A 23,830-nucleotide genomic window follows, 5' to 3' on the forward strand; every position below is an offset into this window, starting at 1 on the left:
TACACATATATATATATGTATATATATATATGTATATATATGTATATAGATGTATACAGCACCGCCTGTTAGTATTGGCACCCCTTAATTCTTTGCACAATCTTTGTAATTTCTCCATAAATAACTGGAAATGGACACAATTTGCAATATCAAGATCTTTTAATTGAAGGTCCAAAGCAACTGAAAAGTTGTTTTCCCTCAAAATAGGCATTGGAATTTCAAAGACAACAAAAAAACAGAAATACAGCAGGTGCATGAGTATTGGCACCCCTCCTTAGTATTTGGTTTGCACACCCTTTGGCAGCAATGACGGCCTCCAAACGTCTCCTGTAGCAATCAATGAGCTTCTTGCATTTGTCTTGTGGTATTTTCTCCCACTCCTCCTTCACTATGTGTTCTAGGTCCTGGATATTTGAAGGGTTCCTTTTGTCAATGGCAGATTTCAGCTCCCCCCAAAGATTCTCAATTGGGTTGAGATCAGGACTCATTGCTGGCCATTTCAAAACAGTCCATTTTTTGTTTTCTATCCATTTTTGTGTGCTTTTCGATGTGTGTTTGGGGTCTTTGTCTTGCTGGAGTACCCAAGATGTTCGCCTCAACCCAAGCTTTCTTACACTGGGCAGGACATTTTGTTCCAAAATCTGTTGATAATCTTCAGATTTCATAATCCCTGTGATACGGGCAGGGCCTCCAGTCCCAGACGCAGCAAAGCAGCCCCACAGCATAATGGATCCTCCACCGTGCTTGACTGCTGGTATGGTGTTCTTTTCTTTGAATGCTTCATTGCGGCGCCTGTAAACATGCTGCTTGTAAGAATTGCCAAAAAGTTCTAATTTTGTCTCATCTGTCCACAACACATTCTCCCAGAAGGACTGTGGCTGGTCCAGGTTCTCTTTCGCAAAATCCAGATGCTCCCTTTTGTGTCTTGTTTTCAACAATGGGGTCTTCCTTGGCCTTCGCCCAAATAGCCCTGCTGTGTTGAGTGTGTGCCTGATGGTGCTTCTTGAAACAGTTACCCCAGACTGTTCGAGGTGGGCCTGCAGCTCTGTAGATGTTACCTGAGGTGATTCTGCCACCAATTGCAACAACCTCAGACAACTTCTGTCATTGATATTTCTCTTACCCTTACGCCCCGGGAGGTTCTTGATAGTTCCATGCTTCAAATATTTCTTCATAACATTAGGCACAGTTGACACAGGGATGCCAAGCTCTTTGGAAGTGGTTTTATATCCTTTGGAGCTCTTATGTATGTAAACAACAGCATTTCTTGTTTCTTCAGACAACTCTTTTGTCTTCACCATTGTGAAAAAGGGACTGAGTGAAACAGTTGGCTTTTCAAAAAACATATCTCATTGGCCATTTCATGTCACATGGGCACAGACAAGTCTTCACAGGTGATTTCCATTTGTAATCTACCATTGCTGAGTCAAATTAGGTTAGGTTTTAGGACAAACAGCAAAGGGTGCCAATACTAGTGATACAGCAAGATTTACCTTCTTATTTTTTTCCACTCTACTTGTTTATTTTTTTTTGTTGTTGATACTTTCCTCTTTAATATTAAACACGAGCTATCTGTAAAAAAACATCTAACTACATCACTTTTCTTCAGGAGATGTTTAACATTAGGTACTTAAACTTCATGGGTGCCAATACTAACAGGCGGCGCTATATATATACAGTATGTATGTACATGTACATGTGTTTGTGTTTGTGTGTGTGTGTGTGTGTATCAGAGAAAAAGTGATAGAGTAAATTGAAGTAAGTCTTTGAGCAGTTTAGTGTAATATTTCCCCATTAAAGGCAGAATGGCATATATTGGGGCTTACACACTCTGAGCCATGGAAACTCTCAGACTACCTTAACAAAAGTCCTTTGTTTAATTCTCTTCAGTGCTTTTGATTAGTACCATACACACGGCCAACATTGGGATTTATCTATGATTGCAGCTGAGGGAGAGTACACAACCAGCTCAGTGGTGTTTAATGGTGAGCTTAGTAAGGCCAGCAGTTTGTCACAGGGGTTAAAGACGTGGGCAACATCAAACTCTCATCATCAGGGCCTAATGTGAAGCAGCTGTCTGAGGAGACGCAGCCACAGCCCGAGTCATCCAAGTCAGAGGCAGGGGAGGAAAAAAGGAAAAAGGAGTGAAAAAAGGAGTCTGAGTGAAGTGAGTGATGCTGATTCAACACTGGGTGACTTTATGAAAGCATTTGTTTTGCATTAGGCTTCTATCTCAGCGTGCCAGCGATGACTAGCGACCCAGATCTTTAGCACAACACACCAACTGAATGCTTTTACTGATGTCAACCACACAGGGGTGATGGCAGAGGCCAGCTGGGTTCATCTTAGTACAGCGCACATCAGATCATGAATAATGACACTATTTCTTGTAGTGTTCCACTTCAGTCAGTAGAATGTCTCTCTGAAGAACACCCCTGTACTCCATCACTGCAGAGTGCAGTTTTGCTTTTAGTCTTCTTATTGGGAATCGTGGTATTTAAATGATAAAATTTGTGCTTATATTTAGAGCATTTTTGTCCTGGTTGCATAAAACTTCTATGCCATGATAGCTGTGGCTGGAGGCTTATTTCGGGTTGTTCCCACCCCCGCCCGGCCTCTCCATAACAGCGGATCAGTGAGGAAGGAGCGCAGGAGGATGAGGGCAAGGAAGGCTACTAGCCCTGATGGCATGAGCTCCAGACTGCTGAGGGACTGTGCAGATCAGCTCTGTGGGGTCGTTCAGCACATATTCGACTTGAGTCTCAGCCTGGAGAGAGTTCCTGACCTGTGGAAAACTTCCTGTGAGGTTCCAGTGCCAAAGACTGTGCAAGCCCAACCACTTCAGGCCGGTAGCCTTAACTTCCCACCTGATGAAGACCCTGAAGAGGATTATACTTAACCACCTAATGAGCAGCGAGCTGGACCCCCTACAGTTGGCATATTGACCAGGCATTGGTGTGGAAGACACTATCATCTACCAGCATGGACATTCTAATTGGCTGGCTGAGCTTCACGTGAAGTAGCAGTGGACATAGTAAAAAGTTGACACTGCAAAGTTTCATTCATTCGTATAGTGCCTGGTAGTGTTCCTTAGTATTAGCAATTGCCTTGAATTTGAGAGGAAGCTTGGCAAGAGGAAGCAAGAATCTCTTAGTTGAATTTTGTTTTTGTCTTCTGAAGGACACGATGCATCTGTTGTCTCACATGGACTCATCTTAGTAGAGTTGGATGCTGCTTTTGATGAATATATTTGTCAAAAATCAGTAATGAATTGACTTTGATGCAAACAGATATTGAATTGAACCACTGTTGTTACACAATGAGCCTACTTGTGTGTGTGTGGTAGTGGCAGTGAGAGTTGTCTGAAGCTCCTGACTCATCCGTCTCTTCCTCAGTCGTCCTTGACACAGTTTCCAGTCCCAGCTGAGCCCTGCTGGGATCCCACAGCCATGAAACATTCTCCACCTCATCAGTCCTCCACTCTCCCCTCGGAAATTTATTGACCACCTCCTCCCGCACCTCCCTCCATCCTCTCCTTTTTCTCCTTCACTGCTTTTTTATTCACTGGCCCTCTCTCTGTCTGGGTCTACCTTCCACTGTCTCTCTCACTCTGATCTAGATTTTTCTTCTGAGCCTATTCTCCTGAAACATAGTCGCAGATCATTGAAGCTCACAATAACCAGTCTGTTTGACTGTTAGAGCAAAGACGTTACTAGGAAGATAGAGATCGATAGAGGAAAGGAAAAGAAGAGAGTTTCCCCTTCCACATCATTTTCTTTACATTCATTTCATACCTTCATGCATAATTAGTAACAGGTAACCTCTTCCCATATGATTCCCTCTTTTAGATTTCAAAGTTGTTTGTATCTAGTTTCTGTGCCATCTCCATATGCTGGTAAAAAGTGCCAAGCTAAATTCCCAGGTATTTGGAAGATTGCACAATTTCAACTTCAGTACCATTAAGTGTGTGGATCTCGGGGAGATGTTTAACTGGAATTATCAGTTCTTGAAACACATTTTTTTCGTCATTCAGTACAAGCTGAGATTATGCAGAATGTCTGAAGAATGTTAAAAGCAGACTGCAATCTTTTGATAGCTTGAGCTGAATAGGAGTCAGCTGCATACAAGACTGTGTCATCTGCATACAACTAGATATTATGAGTCTGCGTTGGGGTCATAATTATTGTTTATGTAGCTTTAAGTATACAAAATGGTTGCCAAGATGACATGATTTTCGTATATGGAAAGCTTAGCTAACAAGTATGGTATATATCATGTTTCAGTAGTGGTCACCAATTGTTTCCATTGAATACAAGGGAGGTGACAGCAACGGTTACTCACAGTCAGAAAATACCTTCAGTTTGGTTCATTAGATTACACAAAATAAGTATAATAAAATGTGTATGTCTTTAGTTCAGTTTAAAGACACAGTGAAATAAAAAATATTTTTTTTCCTAGCAACAATCCTGTAACTAATCCTGTGACTAAATCATATGATTAGCTCACCTGTCATATTCTTCAGTATGAAGTAATACTTGGCCATCCTCTTGGGTTTAGTGGGCGGAGAGATATCATAGTAGGAGTTTGAATTTTAGCAGGCAAGTTGTTGAGATCCAGTTTATTCATTTAACCATTATTCTCTTCCTCCACCTGATCTAACAAATTGGATAAGGAAGGTGTGCTCATGAGGCCAACAAGCCACAGCTCTATGTATTCACTTTTGAGCAATCCAATCACATCTGAAGGATTGGATTTAAATCAGTCTTGTAATTAACCCTCTCCCACATATTCTGTTTCTCTTGGATATTCATAATAAGACGCTAAAGACACATCAACTTGTGTTTCGCTGTGGCTTTAAAGCAGAACAGTAAAAGCCTTCTTCCATTTGCGAAGTGAATTAGTTGAACAGTGTGTCACATGACAAGAAACAATAAAGAGAAAAATGTTAACAGTAATATAATGACAGACATCCAGTGAACTAGGCATGGTTTATGAAAAGTAATGATTTTCAAATTAACTCAATACAGATGTGCTTGATCAGATTTCTTTTGGGCTTTTTTGTACAGCTATACTATATCAGATCAGATAAAACGTCAGGCAACTTCCTGCTTCAACTTCCACGTACGTGCCATAGTTTTGCACACAGTTTTCATGTGCAATTAGAGATATTTCAGGTGCACTCACTTTCTTTTACCTTCAAATTAAGTGGTTTAGATAATTTGATTAAACTCCTGTTTTTGTTTTACAACCTGTCTGATGTTTCTTGATCCCTCTAACTTTATTGTAGTGATGGCACCGTGTCCCTAGATATCAGCTATTAGTTTGAGTGCAATGTAATGTCTAAAACCACAAAACTAATTCCCAACTTGTAATAAACCAGAATTTATCTTTTAAAGTGGCTATAGTTGATTTTTTTTCATAATCAAGTGAAAATGGTAAAGGAATGCATAATGATGCTTAAGGTGTGTGTAGTGCTGTTTTTGGTGTGAACAAAGCTTTTGTAGAGGCCACACAGTGTGCACACAGTGTGCACACAGTGTGTTTGCAAACTTGAAAAAAAAAAATGGGCAAAACATGCAAAAGTAGTTTTGGTCATGGCTACACTGGCAACCCTTTGCTGATTAGTGGGGGCAAAACTCTAGAAGCAGGTTGTAGGTGGGTCAGCTCTGAGCCGTGTAAAGTTAGAAAGTCACTGGCCTAAATAAACATCCAGTGTATGTGTGTGTGCGTGTGTGCTAGTGTATGTAGGAGATAGGGCAGATTGGAGGGTATCCCATTCCCAAATCTACATCCCCTGCTCACCTCTGCCGGGAGACGATGTTGTCCTCATCTCACAGTCATCTCCGAGCAATCAGACATAATAAGCTCATTGCTCCTTCTCACTCTATCTTCTCTATTGTTCAGTACAAGTATTGCTGGCTGCCAGCCCTCACTCTTTGTCCGAGCCATGCGGTACAGGCATGCTGGCAGCGTTAACACAGCCAATAGATGGCATGAGTGAGGAGTGACAGTGGATGGCTGCTCCACTTGTCTGGCTCTGACACTCCAGACAAAGAGACCAGAGGAACAAAGGCTGAGACTGGCTGTAACAGACACAGATTAAGTTACAGTGAGCAGGGATTGTATTTTACAGAAGTGTGTGGAACACAGCTGCGGATTGGTGAGGGAATCTTACCTAACATGACTACTTTAGTATATTATCAGTGAATGTTTAGTATTAAACTGTTGATAATACAAATATTAATAGATTCTTCTTCATCTGGTAATATCTAATGTAAGTATGAGCCTTTCAGAGAGTGTATCTGTAACAGTACTGGATTTATCTACTAATTTCTTTGCTGCATTCAAACATTTGTCTCCCCTACATAAATGTTCCATAATAGCCATGCTGAAACATGACAGGACCATTTCAGATAGAGTTGTGATGCCAGTGCAATATTTGGTTAGTAGAAAGCTGCTCGGACTAAAATCGTGATGGAATTTTTTGCCATGCAAATGTCTTAAAAGACCAGTGTGTAAGCCTCAGGGCCATCTATTGGTAGAATATGGCAGAACTTGAACATAATATTCATAAGTATATTGCCATTAGCTTATAATCACCTCAAATAAGAATCGTGTTTTTGTTACCTTGGAATAATTTCCTTATATCTCCAGAGGGAGCAGGTCCTCCTCCACTGTGTCATGACCCCCTTAAGTTTTGTTTCCCCTTGTGTGCTGTCTTCGCCTGGTTTTTGTCACATCCAGTTTTATTTTGAAGGTTCATGTTATGCGCTAGCTTGTTGTCTTGTCACCTTGCCATCTGCCACAGCCATAGTCACAGCCATAGTCATAGTCACAGCCACAGCCACAGCCATAGTCATAGTCATAGTCATAGTCATAGTCACAGCCACAGCCACAGCCATAGTCATAGTCATAGTCATAGTCACAGCCACAGCCATAGCCCCATAGTGAGTGTTATTTGTTGTGTTTTCTTGGTTCATGTTCGTGTTGTGTTTCAGGTAATCGTCTCCTTGGTTTGTCCTTGTCCTTTGTTTGCTACAGTCCCTGTAAGTTTGTTTCTTGTCTTTGTTCCTGTCCAAGCCTTGTTTCATGTTAGTGTTCGATTGTCTTTAATGTTTGCCATAGTCCCTCAGTGAGTGCTATTTTGTTGCGTTATCTTTGTTCATGTCCGTGTCTCTGTTCATGTCTGTGTTAACCCTCGGTTTGTCTGCGTTCATGTCCGTGCCGTGTTCTCTGTGAGTTTTCCTTTTATTGTAATTTCTATAGTCTAGTTTTGTTGTTTTGGTTACGGCTAGTTATAGCCGATTTTCAGTTCTTTGTTAGATTGTTCTTTGGTTTAGTTTTATTTCTTAGTAGTGTTATTTTCCTCCAAGTTGTTTGGCCAGCCGTTCCTCTCTCTGCCTCTGCATCCTCCTTTCAACGAGCTCCTCGTCCGTGTACTCTGGCTCAAAACGGTAAGGACGTCCATCGTAAACGACGTCCACCACCTCAGAGTCGGAAAAATATGCATCCATTTTGTGAAAAATAACAGTCGCAAACTACAGCTAAACTAGCCGACCGCCGCAGAGTTAGCCGTGTTGTGGCTGGTTGCTCGAAAATGACATCATCCACGTCAGAGGTAGTTTCCTCGAGACGCTGTATATTGATAACATGCCACCACGGGCTCAGAGGGGAATAGCGCCAGCATATCACAACCAAATTTTGGAATATGAGCGAGCAGATTATGAGTTATATAGAGGCTGCGCATGGATGCCCCGATTACTTGCATTATGCGGATATATGCGCCGCTACTCTGGGGCTAATTTCTCCAAAACGACTCCAAATGCCACCAAAGTTGTCTGGGTGTCTAAATGGTCGTAATTAATGCTACAAATAAAGTTCAGGTTGTAAAAAACGAAAGTTATCCTTTAAGTTTTCCTACCAAGAAGAACAGCAGCACTATAGTCCTGTATGTCACCGCTTGCAGCAGTCTCAACATTTGATATCTCAAAACCTCTGCACAGAGAATAGAAACTGTATGAATGGCTAGAGGTAAGTCAGAAAATATATATTTTTTCGTAATTTGGGTGTATTAAACCTTTAAAATTTGATTTCAGCACTATTAAACGCATACAGTTTTACTTTATGAAGCCAACAGTTGCCCTGAAATTTCAGCCTCCTCTTTTAAGAATACATTTTGTGAGTCATACGTCCGTCCTGCCAAGACTGAAAAAGAAATATGTAGTCTGGCTGTAAAAGGAGAGAAAACTAAAATCACTGTGGAGTGGCTTGTTTTTCTTTGCCTTAAAATAGCCAGAGCCTTGATTCCCTTTGGTATAATAACATAGAAATCAACAAGAGTCTGATAGCTTTGCTGAAGTAGAAAATACTGGCATTTTAATAGCACTGAGATTAATAGCACTAGCTCAGTGTATCATTCATAAGGTAAAACAGGAAGTTTCTCCAGCAGGCTCTCCACCTCCATCCTTTACGTTATATAGACCCACACATGTTAAAGCACTTAACAGTGCCTTTACTGAAATGTGATGAGTTTTTGTGCATTTCTGGTGGATTTAGTCATCTTATCCAGGTGGTATCAATTTAGGTATTTTACTTTTAAACCTGAATCTTAGAAACAAGTGTTCCACACAGTTGTTGATGTCGTTCACTCACTGACAGCTCACCACACATTCTTCACAGGAAGACAAGACTGTTTGGAACAAGCTTACAAAGCGCCATCAATATTCCGCCATATGTTCTACAAATTACATTTACATGCAGGGTGTTACATGACTTATTGTAGTTATGTATGTACAGTTTCCCTGTATAATTAGGCATTATTTGCAACATGCGTTGTAGCTGTACTTGAAAATGACAGCCGTTTGTTGCCTCTGACTTTTTTGTGATTAACTGTCAGTATAGCCAGTCTCACAGCGCAGCTTCTGTTCTTAACCTGTATTCATGGTGGTTTTGTCAAACAATGTCAAAGTCCCTTTGTTATTGAAATTCTTTGTTGGTGTTCTCTGTGTTGATAAGTCTTTAGATCAATTGGAAGACTAGATTTAATAAGCAAATGGCATTGCAAAAATGTGAGCTACAGTTTTCTTTCTTGTGGCCACACTATTTAAGTAAGTATTCAGCTGCTGATTAACAAAGATAGTAGCTCATTATGTATTTGCTGCGATATGTTCTAAAGCCTGACTTAAATTCATCCAGGATATCATTTTCTATAAGAAAAGAGTCAATTTGCTTTGCAGCTATCTTTTTCAGTATTTTAACGATGAATGGAAGGTTGGAGGCCTGCATGTAAAACCAAAAATCCCAAAGGTAAAAACTAAAGCCTGACAAGGTTAATGAGAGTGGGTATTGTAAGCTCCATTGTTGTATAAGATTCACTGTATTGGTGTGACATCAATGGACTGCCAGGTCCTCTTGTCTCTGTTTGAGATACCTCAATCACTGCGCCTCTTTCTATTTTGTGTGTGGTAAAACTGGTAAGATGCACTTCAGAGACCAGTGCCACAACTAATGAACTCTGAGCTGAGTTCGCATGCTGGGTTTCTGTGTGGTAAAGAGACAGTTATTGTGTCTGTCCACGGCAATTAGGATCTCTTTCTGCTTTGCTTTGAGTGCCTTTCCCGCTCTCTCTTTTACTATCCCACACATGCACCCATCCATGTGCCTTGACGGAATCATACACACACTTTCAAGGTGCAGGTAGTGGTAGTATAACTCAGCTGTGCTCGCCGTCACCTTGTTGTTCAAGACATATAAACATGTCCTTTATTATGCTTCTCATATCTTTTTGTCAAGCCTCGTGGTCTTGAACCTTGTGTGCGCCTGCCATCTTGCCTTGCCTGTCTCGCTCTCTGTGAGTGCTCGGTCAGTTCTTGGATTCAACCCTTCACTGTTTGCCTGATAAATAACTGCCAATTTAAGTGAACAACCCTTTTGTGAGACTCTATCCACAGTTGGTGGCTTGTCCCTCATCTCAGGATGGTTCCCCATCATTGTTAACTCAATGAATGTAGTTATTTTTATCAATAACTATCCTTATCTTACACATTGCACCATTAATACATGCTAAAACATAGTCTGCCCCTGTACAATCTACCATTTGTATTTCACAGTCGGATCCAGGTTTAGATTGCAGCCAGCCCCACCTTTTACCTGAGCTCATGTGTACAGAGCCAACTCATAGTCCCTATGTAAACAGATCCAGGCAAATGATTAGATATGAAATATGATTTTATAGCCAGTATTAAGTTTAAGATAGTAAGCCTGTAATCTATGGAATTTCCCATGGCAATGGTTCCTTAAAGTCATCAGTACAGTCGTTGCGAGACTTTGAGATATGTGATGTTAAAAAGGAGCAGGAAACAGTTGTGCCTCACTCGAACCAGAAATCATTCTGGTCCACCATCTTGAATGCCTTCTCAAAGCTCTTATTTCTGCTTTGAGGAGCCATGAGCGAGGATACACAAGAGCAGCCTTCACGGACGTCTTTTACTGGCTGACACGGCCCTTTACTGGATATCAGTTGCTGATTTGACCATGCAGCCGATCAGAATAATGTGATACATCAAAACATCACTGGCGTTTCATACCAGATTGAAGACAGATAACAGAGTAACCTCAACTATGTCACTCCCAAGTTTTATATTTTGTTTTCTGATTCACCATCTAGTTACAAATCTGTGTTAATTGTAGGTCTGAATAGTAAAAGGACGCAAACAACTTTCTTCATTTATGATATTTCTTCTCACCATCTATTATTTCTGCCATTACCTTGCAAATATTTGCAGATACAGTTAAAAGTTAACAGTTCAAAGTTTTGCAGAAAATGTGTTTTGTCCTGACTTGGTTGTTCATCTGGGGAGTACTGCAATCCTCCCTCCCAGCAAACCTCAGACATTAGCAATGACTCCGTACGTTGAACGTAGACAAACCGACTGTATGATGACTTACTGGTTCATGGTATTATTTGTACTATTGGTTAAACTGTTGGTAAATCGTGGAGTTAAGATTTTAGTCGTTTTGTTGTTGAGTAAACTGATATTGCTTATATGACTGCAAGAGACATTTGATTGTGTGGAATGAAACTGTTGGGACCTTGCTTGTTGCTGCATCGCCGCACATTGAACTTTTTCTCCTCATCTCCATCAAATGCTCCTGTCACTCATCAATACAAGATGAGCGACATTGAAATTGATTTGTGTGTTTTACTTGTATAAGTGTTTTTATATGTTTTGTTCAGTTTGTACTCTGACTGGTGCCACATGACCACAAAGTACTATCAAATGGTCACACTCACCTGTGTGTGGCTGGATAGCTCAATGCATGAATTTATATCCGGATTTGACATGTATCTGATTTTAGTCTTTGTATCCAGGATGCAGATTATTGGAGTTGAAAAAGGGCTTCTCACTTGATGCAGATGTAAAAACACTCAGCTACACCAACTGGTCTGGTTCATGTTCTGACCAAAAGGTTGTGCCTTCCATTTAGAGTGTGACCAAAAAATGTCTTCAGCTGTAGCTGGTTTACAGGTGAGTCATTTATCAGAGCTCAAGTTATTATTTAGACCCTAAAACATTTGTCTCTGTGTTCATTCGTCATACCCCCAGCTTTTAAAAAGCAGCTCTGACTGCAGTTTGAATGTATGGGCTGTTTTGGTAATTGTCCATGCATGCATCACACTGTTGACATATGTCAGGCTACCAGCCCCCTTACCATCTCTCTCAGCCTCACAAACACACACGTACAGACACATGTTCCAGTGAATGTGAGCACACCTTGGATGACTCATGAGGAAGGTGTTCAGACAGACATAGTTACAGCCTGTCAGAGTGCCATCATGGAGCCCACTCAACACTCTTACCTAAGCACAGTCCACACACACTCACAGGCAGGTGAGTTCGTAGTTGGAAAGTTGGAAAAGCACGTATGGATATTGTGTTTTTCTGCTTTACTGTCAGAATATTATTGATGTGTGGTCAGAAATGCACATTGCATTTTTCTTAAAGGCATTAGTGGAAGTAGTGCTCACAGTACCATCTTTGACGGCTATGAAGAGAGGATCTGAACATTTCGGTCACTCAGGCATTCTTTATGGAGGGCAAAAAGTAAAACGTGAACTCACCTGACTATGGGCTGTCTATGAAAATGTTACGTCTCTGTCAAGCAACAAATAATTACTACATCTACCCAGCTAAAAGGGCTTTAGTGTCTCCCACTAACCCAGTGATTATTTAATGGACTAATGCAGTCAGTCCACTACATAGGTTTGTAAGGACAACATAATTTATTCATCACTACAAAAAAAGGGTGCCATGTTTCATGACAAGTACACCTCCCCAACTGTCAGGCATGGAGTTGGATCTGGCTTTGGACTTGTGCTGCAGTCAGTGGCAGAGGAACATTTCACTGGTAGAGGGAAGAATTCAATTAAAAGCAAACAAATTCTGGACACAAGCACCACATGTGGAAAGAAAATGCTGAGAATGGGCAACCTCCAGAGTCACAAGCTAAAGGTTTTGCCGTGGCCTTCACAGTCCCCTGACCTAAACATCATGAAAAATCTGTGGACAAACCTCAAAAGAGCAGTGCATGAAAGTGAAGAGTCCAACAGTCTCACAGAACACAGAAGCCTTTGCAGGAAGGATGTTCCAAAATCCCCCAGACAAGAATTAGCTGGACTCTCAGCTGGATACAAAAAGCCTTTACAACTAGTGATACTTGCCAAAGTAACAGTACTGGCACGAGTAAATACTGATAATGCAGGGTGCCCAGACCTTTGCTTGGGGCACTTTTTATTTTCATTTTGAAATTGTAAGAGATGAAAATATAATATTGATCTTGTTTAAAAATTAAAGAAAAATTGCTTAGCTTTTCACAGTTAGATCATTTTTACCCAGGGTGCCCAAACTTAAAAATCTGGATGATTGTCAGCCAAGTTTATCTCCTCATTGCACACTGACACACACACATGCACTCTCACCAAATGGGGAGACGCAGTAATGTGAAATCCTGGTTTATAAAACCTGACCAGTCATTATGTCAGTTTTTTTATCTCAGTAAAATGTAATGTTCTGGTCATCTGCACAGCAGGATTAGCATTGACTGCTATAAGGAGAGGAACTTTGGTCTTTCAATTTATTTGACTTTTGGGATGCCACTTACCAAATTCAAATTCAGCATAATTTTCCACAATATTTAAGCAAATGTTGTAATTATTAAATTATTTCGAACTGTTCCACAATAGTTTTTTTATGACATGGCAAACTGGTCTCTTTTATTTGAGAAATGCATTTGTTAACACAAAATGGCATATATTGTGTCACATGATGTATTCAAATTTATTGTGATATTGTTCAGCCATATTGCCCAGCACTAGTAATATATACCTTATTTGGCCAAGAGTGCAGCTCCCCCACTACTGTCAGTGCATTCATAATACTGCACACACACACACACACACACACACGCACACACACTTGGCTCTCTGAAGCTTTAGAGGGACTTTCCAGTGCAAGGGAAATTCCATAGGATGTTAAAAAGGAGCAGATTTCCGAGGCTCTGGCCTTGTACTTAATAAAACACGATCCACACAGAACATTTAACAATCTCCAGCTCCACATCGTATTTATTGCTTTTCAGTCTGCTGTTTTTCCACTGCTACAGCACCTCTCGAGATGTTTTTTTTGTAAGATGACAAAAAATAGAGCCTAATTCATGCCATACATCTGGCTCTATGGTGCTTCCAGAGAAGGACAGTCTGACTTCCTCGACTACATTCATGCATTGGGGACAAAGCCAGTCCCACTTCCTCATTTGTCCCAGTCCTAGCCTGAATCTCTGTCAAGCACTAATGAGGGAATCAAATAGATTCAGTTGAGGACAGCTTATACTTGGAGCAGTATCATACATACGACTGAGCTCTGGTACTTTGGAGCACATATAAACACTCGCCCCTCCAAAGTGTTTTCAGAATTTCTTGGAGTTACTGTTGTATAATTGGATACTTGTCACTCATTACAAGATAGTAATTCACTGTTGTCACGTGGGAGAAACTTGTAAAAGTTTCAACAGCCAATCATCTCTTGTCCCATTCAATTACCTTTTGTAGTTGTGTTACAAAAATAGCCTGTGTGAACCAAGCGGCAACCACCGGAGCTGAAACATTGTGCCAATGTGGAAGTGCCAAACCTGCAGTTCCTCAAATGGCCAGTTGAAGCTGGTGTCAAAAATGAGCCAATCCCCATAGACCTCCAAATTAAAATGCCAAACTTTAGAGCAGAAACAAACACGTTTACAACCTAATGCACAAAACGATTTTTGACTCTATAGCTAATTTCCCCTGTTTATAACAACTCTACATATTATTTTTTTACAACTCAAAAGCTCCTCCCATGCTCCACTTCTTTGTCCATTTTGTATTAGCCTGTTTGCCAGAGTCAGGCACTGCCAAGGTGGTGACGGCCAGAGCTGTCACTGAGCTTCACTATGGCTCTTGAGAGACCTATGGGTGACATTTTGGAGACCAAGTCCATGTTATACAATCTTTGACTGAACAGTTTGAATATAGAGTAGTAGCAGTTGAAAATCATTTTCATTATTCTAATAAAAACATTTTTTTTAATTCCCAGAGACCCATCAGTCCGAAATCCAAAAACTGTGTAATTTACTATCCTATATCATTTCATACATCGTATACAATTTTCTTATATATGTGTAAGCGTGTGTTTATGTGTATATGTATCAGCAGACTCTGACATGTGAGAATACATTGAATATATTTCAGAAAATACCTGAAACAATCAATAGATTATCAAAATCGATTATCCAATAACTAATTGATGAATGCACAAAAATATTTTCAGACTCACTAAAATTCTGAGGGCGGCATTCCTGTCACAAGTGTCAGTGAGCCTCATTCATTCATATTTTTATCATGATAATTATTTTCTCTGGTAACATAATTCATAAAATCCAAAAGGAATAAATTAAACCCTACATCTGGTTCAGAAAATCACATTATAAAATCAAAGTTAATCCGACGATTGGATGATTAGATTAACTTGATTGTCAAAATTTCTGCCATAATAGTTCCCGATAATTTGCCAACAAATTGAATGTCATTTACGTCATTTAACATCTAATTTCTATAACCAGACCTCTGCATGTGAGTACAGCATCTGTAGGCAAGGTACAAAATTTGATATCGCAGACGCATTTTAGTTTTCATTTGTTGTCTGTTTGTAGATCGAGTAGCAGGGCTTGAGACTAATGGTGTCCCGTCGCCCCGCGGGGAGAGAAAATGTGTTTGGGATGAGCAAAGATCTTGCCCGGGACGTCTCCGACATGAAAGTGATGTATGTATGTATGTATGTATCGCTTAGGAAATGACAAACTGAACAGAGTACCACAGAATGTGTCATCTTATACTGTTCCTGTAGTCACTATCACACATTAACGTGGCTGATTCTGTGATATTCTGGTTCACAGTGGTGTTACAAGGTTTGCTTCTTCCGTCTGTGACTTGTTTAAATCTAAGAGGACATAGTAAACTCACTGTCTATGAGGGATACAACCTGTTTTTTCAAAGTACTTTGAGTTTGCAGTTAATATTACAGATACTTTACGCCAGTATTTACAGTTTACCAACTTCTGTCAGAGATGAGAGTTAAACAATACATTTACTGCAGTTCTGGACTGAAGTACACTGCTGAGGTACTTTGATAACAAAAAGTGTATGTACAGTAGTTATTGTTGTTATTATAGTTAGTGATTACAAAGTGCTTTGTAGTGGACTCACGCATTGTCGAACACAATACAATACAATACGATACAGTTTAGGAATCCATCGGCTGTCGTCTGACGAAGATTGAGCTCTTTATTTATATTATTATTTAAATACAGATATCAATTTATTTCCATGTGTTAAATTAGCAGTTGCTAATGTCTCAAGTTACTAATTGGACTGTAAACAATGACAGGCACATAGAAGAGGAAGGCTTGGCCTGGATATCCATTATCAGTTACCTGGATATCCGGAAGCTACTCCAGAAGCTCCGAACATCAACCGTTGTCTCCTGAGGCTAGATCGTCTTTGGGTTGAGATTGTTTAGCTTCAATGGATTCTGATTTTTAAGATAATACAGACACCAAATACCACTCTTTGTCTCCATCTGGTGGTTAAAAGAATAATAGCTTGTGTTTTGGGTCTAACAGGACGACCCCTCACCTGGTGACACGTCTCACAGTTAGAGCTTTTATCATTATTAACGGGAGAATCCCTGTTGCTCAAAGGTAGTTACACAATTCCTCTTACATGCTTAAATCATCTGCTACACTCACAATTCTGTCCTCCCTCATGCACAAATCTCATTCTGCTCTTACAAATCCATGCCTGTAGTGCTGAAATTTCTTTCGTGCTCTCTGAAATCGTTTGGCCTCAATATACTGTACTTCCATAAAGTTACAGTGAAAACAGCACACATAAGAGCTCAAGACAAGTTTCTTGTACATGCCCCTGTATCTCTTTCTGCCTCACTTCATACCTCCTCTCCATTTTCATCACCTCGCCTCTCCCTCATTCCTTTGTGTGTGTTGGAAGCCAGTTTTAATGGAGGATGAGGGGGGATGCGGGGGGGACATAAAGAGGATGGGAAAAAATATCATCTTTATATAACCAGAGTCACAGCCAATTGTGCTTGTGGTTGGAGGAAATATCTTCAGGCTTGAGTCATCCTGAGCTCTGCAGTCAGACATAACCAGGCTTGGTCCTCGGTGTGTGTGTGTGTGTGTGTGTGTGTGTGTGTGTGTGTGTGTGTGTGTGTGTGTTTGCTCATATGCATTCAAGCAGTATGGTCAATCAAAAGTGCTTGCTTGTCAACCTTTCCAGGTAGATACCAGTTACACATGTGAGTCCAGGTTCCTTCAAAAGTTTAATAAACTCTTAATTATGTTAATATGAAGCCAAAATAAGCTTGTTACATCATCTTCCACAGGTAGGCACCAAGCATTTCTGCTCTTATTGTACTGCATATAGGAAGATTTGCCTGGAACACTTACGTAAACTTGAGAACAATGTGAATTCACTGAGATGTTCACATGTTTAAGAAGAGTGCAGCTGTTGGTGCATGGGCGGTTTTGTAGCCTTTTCTCTTGTTCATTTTTCAGAGCAAATTTACAAGAAAAATCAGGAAACATTTGTGAATGAGGCCCATAGTGTGATTTAGCCTTCAGATGTGGTAATAATGTAAATAAACTTGTGATGGTCCCTGAAAAACCTGTTTTGTTTCTGACTAATTGAAATATCCCTTTACTGCAGGAGTTATGGCACATCTGCCTCTGGCCACGCTTTTCTCCGAATCAACCAGATTAAAGCATGTGTGGGAACCAGTGAGTGTGTGTACGCTTGTTTTCCAGTGACACACATTCAAAGGATGCTTTGTTATGACCTGCTGAGAGTCGTTTTAGCTGCAGCTCTGCCTCTATGTGAGTGTGTTGTGTGGCTGCAGCAGTGGCTGTGGGTTGATCGAGGTCCTCTGAGTTCATTTTTTTCTCCTTCTCTCTCTTTCAGTTATGTTGTTCTTTGTTGGCTTGGAAGGCCAATAGGGATCGAGTCACCTTTGGGTAATTACAGTGTCAAGTTACATGGGAGGCGGCCAACAATGTCCTGCATCTGCTCTAGCAGTCAGCCAGCTCTCGGCCTTGTGTGTCCTTCTCTTTATGCTCTGTACACTAAGCCACACATTTTTGTTCAAAACCAAGACTGAGCATGTTTGTGAGATAATGTGAGTCGAGTATCTGACAAGCAAAGGTGGAAATAAGTCTTTCCATATTTGGTGTAAGAATTGGTAGATTACTCCTGAATCCTGAATGGAGACCTGAATGTTCATATCAACAAAAAGAATGACTCCAGAGCTGTGGAGCTTGAGAATTCACTGGACAGCTTTGAGCTTACCCAACATGTAAATGAAGCCACTCATCAGAATGGTAGCATTCTGGACTTAGCAGGAACAACAAGGTTAAACATTGATAATGTTTCAGTGTTAGAATGACCATCACTGTGTGTTGTTTGATGCCAAACTAATCTTAACAACAAGTAAAGATGATATTTTTTTGCTTCAAAAGAGATCTCTAGATGGCAAGGCTGAAGCAAAGTTGTGTAATATTATGAGATCAATTGAGTCACAAAGGTATGATGGTGAAAGAGAGATGAAGTGAGTTAAAACAAGGGAGAGAGAAATTAGGAGGAAAGGGGAGAAAGAGTTTTGGAAATGAAAGTAAAAGAAAGTCAATGGAAAAGAAATTTTCTTGAGTCAATTATAAAAACAGTCAGCCATAACAGGCCATTACTTTCATTTGTTTTGTCCTTGACTACCCTGGGTGGAACTCAAAAAGCTGGTGTGTGTCTTTCATTGTCTTTTTATTGGCACCAAATGTCTACATGAGGGTTAACCACAACCTTTTGCTGTTGCCTGTCTCTGATAGCCAGTAGGGGGTGCCAAAACGTATGTCTCAGTGGACCAGAGTTTGACTTACGTCCCTGTGTTGGGTAAAGGCTGTTTTGAATTGAGCTCAGCCTGCAGCTGCCCTGGCTAAATTCTTGATGGTGTTATGATTGATATGAACTCATCATTTCTAGCATTTCCACATTTTGATCTGCCAATGCTTTTTTGAATATCAGGGATGGATGGAAAGATCCAGGCTCAGTGACCAATCAGTGCATTTGTGGCCCTATTTTGGGTAATGGCTCAGTTTGGGATTAGGCTCACCTGACAAGTCTTGGCCAGTGTTTTTTAGAAAATCTCCTGTTGGCTATGTTTGATCCATTGCTTTGTTAAGCTGCAAAGACTGTCTCAGACCAGTGACTTGGAGTCAAGCCCCTTGCAGCTTAATAGTTCCTGGACTCTGCAGCACCGCGTCTCTTTCTTCTTTTATCTCGAGTGCTGCTGTTGTCTCCCTGACAATATTTCTTTCTTTCTTTGCTTAAGAAATTGTGGAAACACCCCTTTGTTATTGGTGTCATTTTTTGATGCTTAATGGAAAAGTGACTTCCTTTGTCAAGAGTTTGTTCCTTTTATAGCACTGTGGCCCCACAGGCTGTGGGAGATAGTGTAAGATATTGATACCTCCAGCCAGCAGATGACTCCACCCCCCGAAAACAATATGTGATGTAATTCTCTCGCCGCATGACGTTTGATGCGCCACTCTTGGCACAAATGGCACACACTAGGTTTGTCAAACGGCATGGTCAAGGTGTAGCAGCCAGGGTGTGTTAATCTTGGAAGAGAATGTGATTAAATTTACTGCTGGGAAAAGGACAACAGCAGTATCCTTTTTTGTTGACGTTCAGCCCGCCAGCATGTGTGTTTAATAGAGAGTGTCACGTGACAAACTGCTGCTGTGAAATGCTCTTTACTGTCAACCGGTGGGAAACACACTGTCGCATGTCTCAATTCTTACATTTCTTTTATGTTAGTATAGAGAAAAAATTGTAAGATTAGATAAGACTTTATTGATCTCACAATGGAGGAATTCACAAAAGGGTTTTCACTTGTGATCTCAGGCTTTTCAAAAGATAATATCAAATGCGTTTAGCCAAAATCAATGGTCCCATTTCATAGTACAGAGTAATTACCTGCACAGCATTCATGTCACTCTCCATACATGTGGTCCTCTCTTGTGATCTTAATTACATTTTCTGTTGTTGTCGTCCACAGAACAGAGCAGAGCAGCACTTCAGCTCTTAATGAATTGTCCCTTGTTTTCTAACAGTGCTCAGTGTATGGCAGTATTAACCTGAGAGCTTTGTACACATGCTCTGAGTAGTATAGGACCTGGTTCTGAGTCCCTCCCACACATACTTGTCTAATACTTCTTTCTCCGGAACATTAATCTCATCGTTGCACTGTGAAAGGACTGTTAATGGATTTGTGTGAAGTTTTAAAATGTATTCTCTGTTCTTACCAGCGTACAATTCGGCGCGACGTTTGTATGATTTAAACCGATCAGACAGAAATTGACCATACACATTACCAGATCTCTTCACTAGCTTACAGATTTGTTCCTCTCAATATTTAATGTTAAACACACTTCATGTGTATGTAGCATTCACTGAACTCCTCTTGCTTCATGTTAACTGGCAGAAAGGAACTCAACAGCTGTGCCCGTTGCTCAGTAGAATGTGAGCTTTTAGTCCATTCTGCATCCTCTGTTGAACACCGGAGTGTCACTCAGTCGGGTGCCTTTAGGGAACTGGGACTGTAGTGGATTTTTTACCTTCATGAAGGTTACAATGTTCAGTTTTTGTTATATATAACTGAAATACCAGAATAACAGAAACACCTGGAACTGCATAGCATTAGTTGTACCTAATAAACTGGCAGCAGGGTGTACAGAGTGCATTATCAATAGAAAATGCATTACTGAAACACATTGAACTCACTCCATGAGAGACGAGTCCAAGGCAAGTCACGAGTCTTTTGAGATAAGTCAAAGAGAAATGTCAAGTCATTTCAGAAAATTACTTGTCAATTTACAGGTGTTAATAAACACATTGTGAGTCGAAGTACGTTAAGTCTCTGAAGGCTGATGATTGAAGTGACTCAGCATTTGAAACCTGAGAGCTGGATGCTTGTGCCAAAGTCTTTATTTTGTCTTACTGTTACTGTCTGATTTGTATGGAGTCAGTCAGCCTCAGTATGTATTTCAGGATTTATATTTATAAATGACTCTTTCCACATAAATATTTTCCAATTCACATAAAAATAGTTATTGTTTATAAATGTAAGACAAATCCCCATACATATTTTTGATGCACACACATATATTCCATGTTTTAAATAAATGTAGAAGAATCCACACATATATGTATTTAAAAGTATTTGCATTTTTCACTTTAGACATTTGGATGTTGTTCCATGTATGTACAAACTGTTGGGCGATCTTGCAGGTAAAGGAGCTGGATGTGGAGGTTCTGCATTGACATATTGACACGTTGGTCTGCAGTTGTGAGGCCGGTTGGATGTACTGCCAGATTTCCTTAACTACATAGCACACATCTTATGGTAGTGAAATGAACGTTCAGTTCATGGACAACAGTTCTGGTGGACTGTTTATTGTAATAACCAGCCCAAGGCACACCTGTGCAATAATCATCCTGTTTAATCAGCATCTTGATAGGCCACACCTGTCAGGTGGATGGATTATCTTGGTGGTCACAGATTTTAAGAGAAATCTTTTGTATGCACAGGAAAATCTGTGCACTAAAAAATGGGAGCAGAAACGAGTGTGGGGTTTGTGTTTTTGTCGAGTTTACGTGCATTGCTCTTCGTGTACAAAGCTGTGAAAAGAACAGTGGAAACACACTGAGATCTGTAAACATACAAGTCCAGTACTCTGCCTACAGCATTCAGATTTAGCTTGATATGTGAGAGGAGCTTATCTGCACCAGTGTGGAGCTGGTGGATGGTGTTAAAGGCTGGAGAAGAATCTGTGAACAGAAGCCTCACTCTCTTTCTTGTTGATGGCTCTCATCCCTTTCCAAGTAAATCTCAGGATGTTCTCACATAATATATTTATTTGTTTCCTTTTTCTGTTTTTTGAGTGACATTACCCACATAAATCTCACAGTAGGTCCCTGAAAATCAGCATAGCTGTTACCCAGCAGCAGATCTAACTGCCTAGGAAGCAGGATCTTATTGGTGGGAATAATATCTTACAGAAATATCATCAATGTTGTTCCACTGAACCGTCTGATGGATTGATTGCTTTCTTATGTGAAATTCCAGCATGTGTAAAAGCAAGCCATAACACAAAAATAACTATAGTGAGAATAACACAAAAAGCCATAAGCTTCATTTCTGTTGGGGTCCTAAAGGACGAGGCAGGTAAAACAGATACGAGAATGGTTTAGCAAGAGAGATACATAGTGCATACATTAATTCTTCAGGAACAACACAGTGATCATATTTAATCAATTTAATAGCAAAATCATGATTGGTTAGACATTCAGATGAATACAAAACAAAGAGAAAACTATTTTTGAAATACAGGTTGACTGTCTGTGGGTGAAGGTGTTGGATGTGTACGTCTGAATGGCCACTGGCTTAGAGCAAGACCCTCTATTTCAGCTTTTTAGCACCATATGACTGAATGGCAAGAAACACCCCAAACAAACAGAATCACATGTGATTGTGAAAAAGTCTTAGTGTCACGACTGCCTGCATAAACTTCATCAGAGAATACAGATGTGCTACCCATCAAATTAGCAGAATTTTCCAGCGAAAACAAAAAACTATTCTTTAATTGTTGTTTTATTGCTCTTTTCATTAAGTTTTTCCCAACCCTGGTCAAACCCTAACCCTGCTGCAGTGTTGTTAATTGTTATCCGTTGTTGTCCTTCTCCTAACCTCTCCTGTTAGGTATCGGAGGTCTGGAGGAGTGCGTCTTGAAGTCGGCCACCTTGTCAACCTCCCCCGCCTGCTCACCCTTCATCCCGCTCAACTTTGAGGCCACCCCCATCGTACGAGTTGCCGTAGAACCCAAACATCCAAGTAGGTCTTGGAAAGCACACGCGCACACACAAATTGAATTTTACATATACATCAACATTCATCACCACACTGACAATAACATTTATTTGAAGAAGTAAATATCTTTCATAATATGTCCATATGACACTTGTTATGGTCTCCTGTGCAGCAGTTATTGTTTCACGTGCTTAAGTTTCATTTGACCTTTAGGAAATACACAGCAAGTGTGTAGACAGTGGAGTCACAATGCAACTTGAAACAATAAGACACAAGTGATTTTAGCGTAAAGCAATACAAACAAAATGTGCTCTTGATGTACCAGCAGACATTTAGAAAGAGAGGACAGGGTCAGTACTCCAGTGGTAATCAAGTGCAAAGAGATCCTGTGTTCACAGTCAGAAGAGAAAACGCATTAGTCCATCTCTCAGTACTCGCTGACTTCCCTACCCTGACTGTGGGGAAAAAATGTAGAACATCACCAACCTTATCCTTTGATAATGGATTAGTTTGAATTTGTGAGGGCCCTGAGACACAGCTGAAATATGTCATGATATGTGTTGTGTTAAGTCATGCGAGTAAGAAAAACACATCTGATAAAGCTTACCAGCAAAATTCCTGTCAAAAGCCATTCTAAGGTAAGCTAACATTGCCACAGACCAGGTTCTGTTGAGGCTGTAGTAGTGATAGTGTGATAACAACAGTTGTACTTCTGTGGTTATTATAAGGCATGACTGTATATATACTATAGTAATAGTGTAAAGTAACCCAGCACTGAAAAATCAATGAATTGGTTTCCACCTTATTTGTCTGTGTGTTAGGTGAGATGCCAAAGCTGGTGCGTGGGATGCGCCTGTTGAACCAGGCAGATCCCTGTGCTGAGGTTCTGATCCAGGAAACAGGAGAACATGTTCTGGTTACTGCTGGTGAAGTTCATCTCCAGCGCTGCCTGGACGACCTCAGAGACCGGTCAGTTTGTCATTTTATACAGAGAGTTTCACCGAGCACAACAGAATCATGACTGTGCACCTTGTGTGGTGTCTGCTTTCCTTGTTTTCCATTTTCATTCCTGTATTCATAGCCGGGGTTGGAAATGGACAAATATGGGTGAATTTGTGAAGCAGTATAGATGAATCACCTATACTGCTGTTGATACTACCGGTGAGGCGTCTGTTATACGTCCTGCATCTCTGATGCATACAAAATCCAAAAGGACACAGTAAACTCAGTACTGTTGTGTCCAGGGGATGCACAAAAGAAACTTTGCTGTCAAAAGAAAATCCACCAATCATGTGATCAGAGCCTTA

At 40.4% G+C, this 23,830-nt stretch overlaps 1 protein-coding gene across 2 annotated transcripts in view; it reads left to right on the forward strand.

The window, feature by feature from the left end:
- Positions 1-23,830, forward strand: part of efl1 (elongation factor like GTPase 1) — an 81,289-nt gene that overhangs the window by 27,802 nt on the left and 29,657 nt on the right. For both annotated transcript variants that reach the window (XM_041933627.1, XM_041933619.1), the window contains exons 16-17: positions 22,416-22,547; positions 23,345-23,492. In XM_041933627.1, coding sequence (XP_041789561.1) covers positions 22,416-22,547; positions 23,345-23,492 — 280 coding nt within the window. The remainder of the gene's footprint in view (positions 1-22,415; positions 22,548-23,344; positions 23,493-23,830) is intronic.

Source organism: Chelmon rostratus, chromosome 1, assembly GCF_017976325.1.
Source record: "Chelmon rostratus isolate fCheRos1 chromosome 1, fCheRos1.pri, whole genome shotgun sequence".
In the NCBI taxonomy this organism is placed as follows: Eukaryota; Metazoa; Chordata; class Actinopteri; order Chaetodontiformes; family Chaetodontidae; genus Chelmon; species Chelmon rostratus.